Source organism: Dicentrarchus labrax, unplaced genomic scaffold, assembly GCF_905237075.1.
Source record: "Dicentrarchus labrax unplaced genomic scaffold, dlabrax2021, whole genome shotgun sequence".
NCBI classification, from domain to species: Eukaryota; Metazoa; Chordata; class Actinopteri; family Moronidae; genus Dicentrarchus; species Dicentrarchus labrax.
In genome coordinates this window covers 14190561-14203933 of record NW_026136709.1, presented here as the reverse complement: position 1 = coordinate 14203933, position 13373 = coordinate 14190561, and the positions used below count along the sequence as shown (strand labels likewise).

General features: G+C 40.5%; 4 protein-coding genes across 5 annotated transcripts; 2 read left to right on the top strand and 2 right to left on the bottom strand.

Annotated features, from left to right (window-relative positions):
* Positions 1-130: 130 nt before the first annotated feature.
* fam162a (family with sequence similarity 162 member A) lies at positions 131-3480 on the bottom strand. Its single transcript, XM_051410607.1, has 5 exons — positions 3313-3480; positions 2521-2622; positions 1916-2027; positions 1238-1346; positions 131-976 (listed from the first exon to the last, which is right to left on the bottom strand). Exons 1-5 carry the CDS (start codon positions 3353-3355, stop codon positions 860-862), a joined length of 483 nt encoding a protein of 160 aa, XP_051266567.1. The 5' UTR covers positions 3356-3480; the 3' UTR covers positions 131-859.
* Positions 3481-3875: 395 nt separating this feature from the next.
* LOC127369348 (protein MIX23) lies at positions 3876-6526 on the top strand. Of its 2 annotated transcripts, none has more exons than XM_051410608.1 (5): positions 3876-3951; positions 5544-5669; positions 5764-5910; positions 6074-6133; positions 6219-6526. In XM_051410608.1, exons 1-5 carry the CDS (start codon positions 3901-3903, stop codon positions 6267-6269), a joined length of 435 nt encoding a protein of 144 aa, XP_051266568.1. In that variant the 5' UTR covers positions 3876-3900; the 3' UTR covers positions 6270-6526. The 2 variants fall into 2 exon arrangements, with proteins under 2 accessions (XP_051266568.1, XP_051266569.1); XM_051410609.1 differs by lacking the exon at positions 3876-3951 and adding an exon at positions 4556-5189.
* Positions 6527-7143: 617 nt separating this feature from the next.
* Positions 7144-7750, bottom strand: LOC127369809 (leukocyte cysteine proteinase inhibitor 1-like). The gene is made up of 3 exons (XM_051411546.1): positions 7632-7750; positions 7433-7534; positions 7144-7272 (listed from the first exon to the last, which is right to left on the bottom strand). Exons 1-3 carry the CDS (start codon positions 7701-7703, stop codon positions 7144-7146), a joined length of 303 nt encoding a protein of 100 aa, XP_051267506.1. The 5' UTR covers positions 7704-7750.
* Positions 7751-9603: 1853 nt separating this feature from the next.
* LOC127369349 (protein MIX23-like) lies at positions 9604-10335 on the top strand. The gene is made up of 4 exons (XM_051410610.1): positions 9604-9714; positions 9807-9953; positions 10117-10176; positions 10262-10335. Exons 1-4 carry the CDS (start codon positions 9604-9606, stop codon positions 10310-10312), a joined length of 369 nt encoding a protein of 122 aa, XP_051266570.1. The 3' UTR covers positions 10313-10335.
* Positions 10336-13373: the final 3038 nt, after the last annotated feature.

Here is a 13373-nt window from a genome sequence, read left to right as displayed (position 1 = left end):
ATGGTAGTAATTCTGTGTATTTTCTCAATTAATCATTTGATCCATGAAGAGTGAAAAATTACTTAGACCTTTAGACTTGCAGTTTATATGAAACCAGATCAGGTCATTAAATCAGACAGGAATTCTCAAGAAGCTTGAACTTGAACTTTTATTGAACTTCTATTTTTTGGTGCTCACTATATACAAACATACAGAGATGTTACATCAGTCATGAACAAACCAGTCTTAATTACATGAGTATCAGGACAGACTATTGTACAGATTGAGCATGTCTGATCCACTTTGTGACGTTCTCTTAAGGAAATTGGAGATCAGTCTTCAGAAGGCAGATAAACGCAAAAGATTGTTGCCTCAGAGGCACGTTTAAAAACAGAGGGCTACCTAAGGCATTTCAGAGCTGGAAATCAATGTGTCGGTTCAGATTTTTTATCTGAAAATCATTATTTGGCTGTGTAGTAAATGCAAAGAATGTTATAAAAACCCCAAAACCTCTATTAAGAGTACCCAGCTTACATCATAATCAGGTTTCCACTCTCCTCTGGTGACCACATGCTACCGCCACAACCATTTTTAGTGAAAAAGGTGCCAGTTTATAACCTCGATACATTCCCTGAAAAGATAAAACCTTACATTGGGTTTCAGATGGTTAAATAATCAATGGTTGTTGTTGTAATCATTGAAGTCAATCTCCAGGTTTCAAAAGTGCTACTAAGTATGAACTGCTCTAATATCTTCTGAACGGTCTGTAGGATGGAAAGGGAGAGCTCTGAGGTTGTGATACATATAGCATTATTGGGACATCATTGGCCCAACATTTGGGGGATAACGACACGGTTGGGTAGGTATTAGTTGTCCTTCATCACTGAGCCTTCTCGGACAGGGTAAGAGCAGCTTCCCTCTCTTTAATTAGTTCTTCCCTCCATTTAGCTTTCTTCTCCATGTTTTGACCTGTCAGGGACTCGTGCCTGCCTGCAGCCTACAACACAAGGAGACAAATTACAGATGTACCACATATTCATATTTGCCCTGAAATACATAAGACACAGGAGTAACATGTTGATGTTTCTGTGTAGAACAAAATGGTTAAATTAAGAGTCAACTAAAACAAAGCTACAAGCAAAAATACTGAGAAAAAACATCTCTTTCACATTGTTGTGAACGATAACTTCCCTCCGTGTAAACTGATACTGGAGAAAAACTGCATGCAAACATAATGCGGTCATCTATTGTCGCTCACCCGCTTTCCCAGGATGACCATCACCAGACACGACCCTATTGTGATGCCAATCATTACGTAGCAGGCTTTCACCCTGATTCTGTTTCTGGCAGCATCAATCATCTCAAACCTGTGGGTAAGGCAGGTGTACAAACAAAATTCAGTGTAGCTAGATATAGAAATGCTTTAAAAAAAACAATATTCTAACACACTTGGTAGAGACATGGTTCACCAACAACGTGTAGGTTTGTTCAGCACACTAATAAAAGTGTTCCTTCATACGATGCCATTAATGTCAGCAATCACCAACAGCTATGCGTGCTTCTCTCAGTCCATTCTGTCAACATTGACTACAACATAATTAAATATATATCATTTTCTTTTGGTTCAATTATTGCGAGTGCAGGAGGTGGAAGGTCTGCAGTTTGTATACGTGACAATCAGGTCTTTTATCACAGCAGCAGATCAGATACGATCTCCACCCTGATGTTAGGAACCACATTAATTACCTTCACTCACAAACAGACGCCTTGTTTGAACTGCAGCCGTCTTGGAACATCATCTACCCGCAGCAGCGCTGTTATTCATGCACTTAAGTTAGCTCTGCGCCTTCTGATGTATCTTAACTAAATCTCGCAAAGAGCCAATCAGATGCGAGTGTACTGGGAGGTCTGGTGTAAACAGGAAGAGGCTACTTACGACACAAGCTCTGGTATCTGGTCCAATGTCTTAAAGCGTCCCGACCACACCAGAATCTTCTTGTCCATCTCTGAGGGTCGGTAGCCTGGGACTCTGAAACCAGCACGAGTTGCTATATTAAAGAACAAACAAACAGAGCATTAAGCCCACATCTTGAACAAAAAAAAACAAACAAACAGAGAATGCAGGGAAGTTCAGTTTCACAAGCCCCACTCATTAGCTCCATCACCCCAGACTGTGGTCCCACTTCCTGTGTCCCTCCTCCCTTTGGGACTAAAGAAAACTTTCACACACTTGCTATGGCAACAAGTGACCTGAGATGTACAAAATCCTCTGGCAATCAATATGGAGAGGTTTCATCTCTCTGACTTGTTCTGAGAAAAACAACTATAAATAGTCGAATGATGAATTTGGATGTAATGTTATAGTGTCGCACCAGGTTTGTTTGAGCCATCAGCTTCCCATTATTCTTATTATTATTATTAAGAGTAAATGAGTGGTGGTAAATTAATGCGGAAGAAACTGGATCTTGGTTTGTGGTGTTGTGCATGTATGAGACAAAGAAAACAAGAGAATCTGGTTGCCTGTGATCAAAATCTCTCTACCTTGTGCTGGAGCTGCAGGTGGAGAAGGCTCTGCTTTGACCTGTGGTTTATCGCACATCCCTCTGTGGCTCCATGTTTCAGAGACCTGTCTGCACCTCTGACCTGTTGGCATATTAAAACAAATGCAAAAAAATACCTGCTGAGTATTTTCTCAATCATTTGCTCTATACAAAGTCAGAAACGTGATGTGACCTTCTGAAGAGTTCAATTAGATCCATTTCCTATCACAAAAGACAAAGAAAAACAGCAAATCATCACAACTGAATGGCTGGAACTGCACAATACTTGTCAGCTTTTGCTTTTCTGACACTTGATTCAAGCCAAAATCTCACAACAACCAATTTTACTCAAATAAGTACTCACAAGATGCGTCTAACACATGAAGGTAAAAGCATTAGGACAGAGCCACCTTCACAGTAAACAGAGGTGTGTCAGCTTAACGAAGCCAAGGGGTATCGTATAATGATAAAAACCCAAAGTATTTTAGTGAGACATTTTTATGGGATGATTGAACTTGAACACGAACTACAAATTTCACAATACAGGGAATTTAGGAAACAATCAACACAACAGCTTTAAGTGTTATCTGTCGAGTCACGCACGTACAATAAGGTTAACAATCAAACAACAAACAGCATATCATATCATATATAACATCACATATATTCACCTGGCACCTTAATATTTAAGATTATTACAATTTCCAGCTGTTAATTTAAAGACTGAGCTCGTTTACAACCGGAGACGGTTACATGTTATTAAAACAGATTAAAGGAGCGGAACGATACGAACCGATAAAGTTTCCACCGAAAAGACGAGATCTGACGAAATTCATGTTTTATTAACTGTTAAAATAAACACGGTACCACCTGATAGGTACAACCGATCACCGATATCGATCAGTGACACCGCGTCGCTCCGCCGTCAGCTGCTGAATGTCAACGGCCCTGCAGGACCCCGTCACATAAGCACTGGCGCCTGCGCTGAATGCCTGATCAAAACCAGAATACGCGTCTTCTCTCGGTGGCTTGTTGACTCTTGGGAATAATAGTTCATGAGTTTTTGCGTCGTGTTATGGTTTCTTTATGGTCAGGCACCTTAAAGACGGCCGGTTGGGGTTAGGGTTAGGTTAAAGTAGGGGTTAAATAAAAATCGATAGGGCTCAGACTTTGACACAGTATTTTATCCCAAGTTATGTAACTGTTCTGTATCTGATTCGACAGCTGGTACGTTTTATTTAAATATAAATAAACAACGTGAGTCATATAACGTCATGTGGTTTTTACATCTAGCTCGGCCGAGGTGAGTTTCACTCAGGCACTCTCTTGAACGGTCACCTCGCGTTGTTGTTTCAGGAGAGGACCCCCACAGCAGTCCACTATGGCGGCGCCCGGTGGAAACTTAAACTGTGAGGACTTCTCAATGTTTCAGGTAATTGTAACGGAGGGTTTATCGATCTGTGATCACTTGTCCCGGGCTGTCAGCCCTCCGAAGCGGACCCCGCCGGTAGTTCACTCATCGTGTCGGTTATGTTCCGTGTGTCTCTGTGTGTCTCTGTGTGTGTCTTGTGTGTCTCTTTTTTGTGTTGTGTGTTCTTGTGTTCTCTTGTGTGTCTCTGTGTGTTCTTGTGTGTTCTGTGTGTGTCTCTGTGTGTGTCTCTGTGTGTGTCTCTGTGTGTGTCTCTGTGTGTGTCTCTGTGTGTCTCTGTGTGTGTCTCTGTGTGTGTGTCTCTGTGTGTCTCTCTGTGTGTGTCTGTGTGTGTCTCTGTGTGTGTCTCTGTGTGTGTCTCTGTGTGTCTCTCTGTGTGTCTCTGTGTGTGTCTCTGTGTGTCTCTGTGTGTCTCTGTGTGTGTCTCTGTGTGTGTCTCTGTGTGTCTCTGTGTGTGTGTCTCTGTGTGTCTCTGTGTGTGTGTCTCTGTGTGTGTCTCTGTGTGTGTCTCTGTGTGTGTCTCTGTGTGTCTCTGTGTGTCTCTGTGTGTCTCTTGTGTGTCTCTGTGTGTCTCTGTGTGTGTGCTCTGTGTGTGTCTCTGTGTGTCTCTGTGTGAGCTCTACGAGAGTTCAAGGAGCCACTCTGGACTCAGAACAGCAAACATACCGAGACAACACCTTCAAGTTGATTTAAGAGTCTTCCCGAGAGACGTTCAGCGTCAAAACTAAATCTAAACTGGTCTATTTTTTAGTGTTTGCTCACAACTCTTGTTATGCGGGTTCAGGTCCACTGTTTTCACCTTCTGTATGAACAACTACAACAACTACAGATATTGGCAATTATTCAATTCAATTCAATTCAGTTTTATTTGTATAGTGCCAATTCATAACAGAAGTTATCTCAGGACACTTTTCAAATAGAGTAGGTCTAGACCGAACTCTTTAAAACATTATTTACAGAGACCCAACAGTACCACCATGAGCAAGACCTTGGAGACAAGGGCAAGGAAACACTGCCTGTTAAAGAAACCTAGGACAGATCCTTCGGCTCTAGGTGGGTGGTCGTCTGTCTCAACCAGTTGGGGTGAAAGAGAGAGAGAGAGAGAGACAGGCAGACAGACAGGTGCACAGTAACAACAGTATTGGCAATGGCAATCTAGCAGGACCATGGCAGGAGGCTCCACCAGGATCCATTAGAACCTGCGAGACGAGAAAGCACAAGAACTCCAGGGAAGAAGTGAAGTTAGTAACATGCATTAATGAGCCAATCTCTTGTTGGTGCCTTTATTTGTGCACAAGTTATGCCTCTTAAAGATTTTTTATGTCTTCTCTGCACGGCTCATGGAGTGAATCTGTGTGGAGGTGCTGACAGAAAACAGTCCCCTTAAAGTCATCAGCACCAATCTCGATACTCACTTTAACTTATCTTGTACAGCTTCACCAATATGTGGAGACATGTTGTTTCTAAGATGTCTGGCTATGTGTGATTACAGAGATCCATTTAAAAAACTTTTGTGACATTCACATCATTGCTTTGCTGGCGTTAGTTGAGCTGAACCTGCTGACTGTGTCTTTGCCCCACTGTGTGTTTATCAGGAGGTGCTGAAGTTGATGCGCACCATAGATGACCGTATCGTCCATGCCCTGAACACCACCGTGCCCACAGTCTCCTTCTCAGGCAAAGTGGATGCCACACAAACATGCAAACAGCTCTATGAATCGGTGAGTGTGACAGTCATGACTGAAACAAATGTCTGTGTGTGTGTGTGTCGGGGTTTTGTTTTGCTCTCCAGTAACAACCTCATGCGTTCCACAGATGATGGAGGCACATCTGAGCAGAGACAAAGCCATCAAGGCCTGTATAGCCCAAACATCTGAGGTGGTCGGACACCTGCGTGAAGAAAGAGCAAAAGAAAGCGAAAACCTGGCACTTATCAAACAGCTCAGAAAGGAGCAGACCAAAGTAAGTCCTGTTTCTATCACTAGAGGGCTCCAAACACAACCAAGCTGTACGATGTGAGTCAGACAAGTTAAGTCCATCTGCAGCTGCGAGACTCACTAAAAGACATCCGCATTTGGATGAAAGTGATTCATACAGTTGTGCATTTTTCCTCCCTTGTCTCCAGTTAAAGCTTATGCAGTCAGAGCTGAGTGTTGAAGAAGTTGTCAATGACAGAAGTCTGAAGGTATGCTCATTACAGTCCCACAGTCACACATAAATGATGTGTCGTTATCTTATATTTTACTTATTCCTGCTTTCTTTTTGTTCAGATCTTCAGGGAAAGGTGCAGAATCCACTACACGCCTCCGAAGGTGAAGTGAAGCTCCGTCGGATTAGAGGAGCTGCTTCATTCAAGGTTCAAATCCAGACTGGAGCTGAAACTGTGAGCTGCTGCTGCTGCTGAGTCCAGTCTGCAGGTCGTTTTAGACCACTGTGACCTCTCGTCCAACACACTTATATTCCATTGTGACTCTCTTGTGACACAGCTGTAACAACAATCATCCGTGTTCTTCTTTAATGAGAATCCATGTACAAAACAAGGTTTTTTTTAAAAAGACAATGAAATGTTTTCAAGTGACATGTGTTGTCTTTTTATTTAAATAATTTGAGTCTTTTGAGGATTGTCAGAGCACCACTGTGCCCAAGTATAGCCTCACAGAGCTGCTAGCACGGCTGTACACTCATACACACACACTATTAGTCTTCTTTGTAGCTGTATTGGCTTAATTCCTGGAAGTAGACCGGACTTTCTGTCTGTGTGTTTCCCTGTTTGGTGACATTGTGTTCGCTCTCCAGGTCCCTGTCAGAAATTACCTACAATAGGAAAATGTTTCCTGGTCTCAGAACTCACAACATGAGGTTTTTGAATCACACACATAATCACAGCTGTATCCAGGTTAAGGTTTGTGTAAACTAAAGGGATTAATTTATTTGTAACCACTTTTCCCACCAAGCATCTATTTAAGAAACCTGACTTCACAAAAGAAAAGCAAATGTTACATAAAAATGACATATAGACTAATTTCTACATAGCCTTTCTTTATTATCTGTTTAGAAAATGGTACATTTAATTAGCTTCTTCCAAACACCAAATATTGTATTATGTTAATACATTCAAAATGATGTATTGTAAAGCAGTTTTATGTTGAATCATTTCAGAAAGCAGAAGCAGAGCATTTTAGAAAAGTGATCACTTTAGAAAGGTACGAGGGGTTCTTCTTTGGTTTGGTCCTCCAGTACTTTACGCAGCTCGATCCCACCTCCATTGCTTGGAAGTGCCCTGAAGACAAACAGATGAATATATTTTTCTCCTCCAACATGAACCTGCAGGAAAAAGAGAGGAACTTTAGACTCTTAAATAAATTAATCTTGATTTTGTGTTGTTGAGCAGTGAGGAGCAGTGTTTAATCACTCACCTGGATGTCACAATTCAGTCCATATATCTGAGGCTTTCTTTAAGATAAATAATCACAATATTAATTACCTTGATGAGGAAGTTTGTTCCAGCCACAATCTGGCTCCTGAATTCAACTGCTCTGATTTCCATATATATCTTATTTGTCTTTTGCTCCAGGTGGGGCTTCACCTGTATGAATGAAATAAAATGTGATGTTAATACAGACTGAAACACAGACCACATGCAGAGTCGTGTTTAGAGGTTGTGAAGAAGCTCTGAAGCTCACCTGATCACAAATCTCCTGAACTCCGTCAGGCTCCCTTGGATCGGACCATGCTCCAAGCAAACCGTCAGCCATTGTCACAATGTCCGTTGAAGTTAACAGAGAAGTCAACGTCTGCTTTTATGAGTCTCAACTGTTAATTCTCAGCTTGTTATCAACTTTATTTATACTGTGTAACTACCCCTGGATACTGACTGGAAGGTGGCTCTAAAATGTGAGCTGCAGTACATGTGTGATAAGCGTTGCTCATCCTTATTCCCCAAATTCCAACTTTCACTGACACTTCCATAAAAACTGCCTGTTTCAGATTGTGTAATTCAAATTCTGATCATCTGGTGCATCTTTAAAGCAGCTGCAGTATAATACAATACAATATAATACTTTTATATTAACAAAAGATCGACTCAATAAGGTTCATGACTTATAAGAAGAAGAAGCAAACAAATTAGCCATAATAACTTCCTAAAGTGATAATAAGCTAATATGGTGTTACAGCTTCTTTCACTCCCCCATAGTGGCAAGAAATTCAGATTCAGGTTCATCAGAAAATTGGCACCACTTTCAAATGTATCTGTTAAATATGAAGCTGCAGACCGAAGTCGATTCATTTTGCTTAGCATAAAGACTAAAAACAGCAAGAAACAGCTAGCCTAGTGCTGTTCAGAGGTTAAATAAATCTACCTCAGCAGTGACTTTATGACTTTAGAAAGTCACTGCATCCAGCCAAAAAAGAGTCTGTCATGTATCCTCCCTGTAAAATCACAACTTGACGTTTTTATACATTGGTTATCATACAGATTAAACAAGCAAGATTTAATGCTTCAATTTCAAAGCTTGCTTCAGATGATGGAGGCCGGTCTGGGCCTGGTGCACAAATCAGTCGTTACAATAACCTGATTGTTTGGTTATTGTTCAACAGCGTGCAAATGTTCAGTTACCTGCATTTCATGTCAGAGAACTTGCTTAATCTCAACGAGGAGGTCAGAACTTCCTCATTTAGTTTGTATATTCTGTAACAGCTTTTGTGGAGCATTTCTGGTCAGTACGGTTGCAACATGAAAAGAACTGATGAAGTTCAACCAGGAATGAGTGTAGACCATTGTTGTGACATCTTTAATAGGGAAAGCAGAATTTATCTTAGGGCCCCAGGGAGGTCAGGACTAGTTCTGTTAGGGAAGGATGTGACCATGTGTATCTATTCATATATTGTTTTGTGTTACGTATGGGTGGAAGGCAAAAATGGGGTCCAGCATGTGTGAAATGAATCAATTTGACAGATTTTTAATGCTGTTTGTCTTTCTGTTGAGATGTGTTCGACTACTGAGGTGATGAAAGGTTATTTTACTGTGTAAGTTGACAATCAGCAACTAATCTATTGATCTGCTGACAGTCAACTAATGTTTGATATAATCTTTAGTTAATGATCAACAGATCAGAACAGATGTTCGGAACACAGGACAGCCAGGAGTCCTAAATCAGCCGACCTGAGGGACCTGGGATGTAGAATAAGGGGTTGCAGAGGCGTCAAACTTACGGCCCGCCAGAGGGTTCATTCCGGCCCGCGGGGTGTGTGAACATTACAGAGAAGACAGAGTATTGAACATAGCACAATGCTTTATTGAACTTTATTCACAGACAACTGTAACTCACACTGTACATTTACTGCTAGACCTGATAACTTACTTCTCTGCTCTGCTGCCGTTCACCGCCGCTCTCTCTCTCTCTCTCTCGCTCTACCACACACAGGTTAGGCTGCTCTATTCCTCTTATAACACTCATTTGTCAAAATGACTTTGTCAAAAAGGAGACTAAACTTAGCAAACTAATCAGTGAGTCAACCTACTTCTGTCAGCAGCTGCAGTACAAAATAGTTTGGTTTGGTGAAACTCTGTTGTTCATGCACTGCCACAACTTTCATGTATTTTTATGTATACATTTTATAGCTTTATAAAAATAGGATAAGTAGAATAACTTGATGCGCACCATAGATGACCGTATCGTCCATGCCCTGAACACCACCGTGCCCACAGTCTCCTTCTCAGGCAAAGTGGATGCCACACAAACATGCAAACAGCTCTATGAATCGGTGAGTGTGACAGTCATGACTGAAACAAATGTCTGTGTGTGTGTGTCGGGGTTTTGTTTTGCTCTCCAGTAACAACCTCATGCGTTCCACAGATGATGGAGGCACATCTGAGCAGAGACAAAGCCATCAAGGCCTGTATAGCCCAAACATCTGAGGTGGTCGGACACCTGTGTGAAGAAAGAGCAAAAGAAAGCGAAAACCTGGCACTTATCAAACAGCTCAGAAAGGAGCAGACCAAAGTAAGTCCTGTTTCTATCACTAGAGGGCTCCAAACACAACCAAGCTGTACGATGTGAGTCAGCCAAGTTAAGTCCATCTGCAGCTGCGAGACTCACTAAAAGACATCCCGCATTTGGATGAAAGTGATTCATACAGTTGTGCATTTTCCTCCCTTGTCTCCAGTTAAAGCTTATGCAGTCAGAGCTGAGTGTTGAAGAAGTTGTCAATGACAGAAGTCTGAAGGTATGCTTATTACAGTCCCACAGTCACACATAAATGATGTGTCGTTATTTTATATTTTACTTATTCCTGCTTTCTTTTTGTTCAGATCTTCAGGGAAAGGTGCAGAATCCACTACACGCCTCCGAAGGTGAAGTGAAGCTCCGTCGGATTAGAGGAGCTTTATAAAAATAGGATAAGTAGAATAACTTAACCTTTCCTAATAGCTCCCACTTTAGTTTGTATGCTGCAGTGAGTCAGTTCAGGTGGTCAGGATTACTGCACAGATGTGAAAATGTATGTACTAATAAATAATTAATTAAATAATTTCTAGATCTTGACAAGTTGTTTTAATTATTATTAACTGTAAGAGAAAGTTACCCTGATATTATTGTTCAGTTCCAGGTACATGTTACTTAATGTTCTGTGGCTTTGTAGATCCACATCCACTGATCTTTAAATTGTATATGGAATAATTATAATGCACATGTGTAAATGAAATTAATATTATGTTGAAATTGCACTTATTTTCCTTAAGAAAATTCAGGTTGTTTCTAATGTTTTGTAAAAAGAAAGTTTATTAAATGTGATCATTTTCAGAATGTATTTCTATTTCTTTGCAATAAAACGAAGAGAACAATTAGGGGTTGTTGCTATTCATAGGTAATTATGCCTTAATTTTACTGGTCCGTAATAAATAAAGTAATAATAAATATGATTTCTGAGTTTGTCACACCAAAGAAAAAAGTGTTATTAACCACCCTGCCAAATTTAAATGATTTTTAAAAAAGTATATGAAATTAGGTTTTAAAAATGGGGGGGAAATGAGCATTGTTCTTTGCTCTGAGAAGAGCTTTATTGGATTTACTCAATCCTTCATGTTTGAGCCACCAAAGCCAGAATCTGACCCAGAGTCAGAGGACACTGCCCTGCCGGTGGACCAACATCGTTCTCTCAGTCTGCTACAGAATGGTAATGTTTTTTCTCCTTTTTATGGTAGTTAGCAATATGTATTACTGACTAGCATAACCTAGCCAAACAGTCAGGCTATCAATAAATAACAGACACATATATTTTGACAGTTTATGATTGTATTTGTCTGTATAGTCACAGCTCAGCCTAGCAGCCTCCTCTGCACTCCACCTTGTAAACGTGTATTTTTATGACACATTAATCCATCCTATTATATTTCTGTTTCGTGAGCAGCATAAAGGGACTACAGCTAGCCTTGTGTTATACAACCAGTGTGGGAAATGGCTGGTATATATGTATACCAGCCAGTACAACACCTTCTTACACATATTCCAACAAGTTCAGAACAGACGTGGAGAGCTTCAAGAGCCACGGTGCATGATTCTTCATCCAGGCCTAATTTAAGTGTTGTGTGCCAAGAACAGAATATCTATTTATTAATACTGTCAACTACCAGAGGGCAGCAACAAGTAGCGTTTCTACCTGTAAGCTACACTTGTCTTGGCTAATGGACAGGAGGATTCGGTAGAAGAAAGAACCACACAGGTGTAAATGTTAACCAGGCTTTGCTTCAGTAGTTAGATAATAAATAATTATTGACTATCAGACTGAAAAGTATTGGTCCAACGTACGGTCGGTGGCATTAGTTTATAAACCAGAAAATCAAGGGGATACACACGGACGAGCTGTGTTTGTCTTCCCTTTGCAGTTGTCCACGAGCCCATTTAAATTTGGGTAATTTGAGTGGAAATACAGTTACTCCCAACACTGACAATGACACAATCAAACACTACATGATGAGTCATACAGTGCATTTGCACAAATATGCAAGGAACTAGAAGAATATCTATACATATGGTATGGTATTGTGTGGTTATGTAGGTCATATGAAGGCATCACTATCAAATTAAGACTGTTTCATAACCAGTTAAAAGAAACAAATGACTTAGTTTTGGCAATGGTGCAATATATAATATTTTTTCTAAATGTATTGAAATCTTTTATAAGCACAGAGAGCAATAATAAAAACAGAAGAAAATACCTGTTACCTAAAACAACGACCCAATCCCTTCTGCTGAACAGAGACCAATTAATTACAAAGTTCAGTTCAATCTGTGGAAACATGCAGAACTCTGTCACACCTCTGACAGTGAGGACATTTAGGGACGGGCTGAATAGTGACACCCGTGTTTCGAGGCAACCGTGTTGGATGGCAGAACGAAAATGGAAAAAAGATAAGGTACAGATTTCATTTGAGATACTGAAAGTCTATCTGGTCTGTTGCAAAATATTTTGCACCCAACATCTCCCGAAACTCCAACAGTACTCAAACCTGGCGCTGCTAACGGTCTTGCACTGACCTGGTATCTGAGAGGGCTTTTTAGTTGTTTTTTCTGCTGCAGCCTGCATCCCTGCACTGGCTACTGGCTGACTCCATAACCAATTCTGTTATTTGTTTGACCGTATAATGAATTTAAGGTTGTTGTATGTGTATTGGCATACTTCCAGTATCATTGGAGTTCTACGCTGTAAATTCTGTATAAGTTTTAAGTGTATATTTCTCACTAAGTGAAGTGTAAATCTTTGCAAAAGGCTGACACCTTCACAAGGCTTGTAAAACCAGCAGCCAGAAGCACAGATAGCCATAAATAAAAACTGAACTTTTGCTAGTTTTTAGTCAATAAGTCTACTTGAACTTTGAAAAGGATCCAATAGATTGATTGGTAGGAAGTCAGTGTCAAGTTTTTGGTTTTCTTTCTGACAATGTTAGCCACACACTCTATATGCAAATGTTTTGATTGTCATAACATGGAAAAACTGGTGAAAAGAAATTCGTTAATGATGGCTCGGTTCCATTAATTGTCCTGTGTCCCACGAGCAGGCATTGCACAACAAAAAATACCTTGGAAGTGACTCACTTAAATGTAATTTAGTTGTTTTTAATGTTATCAAACACACCTTATTTTCCATTCATGGCAAGCCAAAAAGGTTGGTTTGAAAAAGGTCTACTGCGTCAATCAAGAGGTTACGTGAAAGTGGATTTCGAGTTCAGCCTGATGAAGACGTGAAGAGTGAATAATACCAAAAACTCGTAAAAATGCAAAAGGCCCTACTGAGAGCCAGTGTTCGGTTTATCTGTTCTGGGCTACTGTAGAAGTTACACACTGGACCTTTAAACCCCTTACTGTCTGCCCCTTTGGACAAAAGTGGTCAAAATCTGCCTTGTTCCATTGATTTAAAGGAATAAA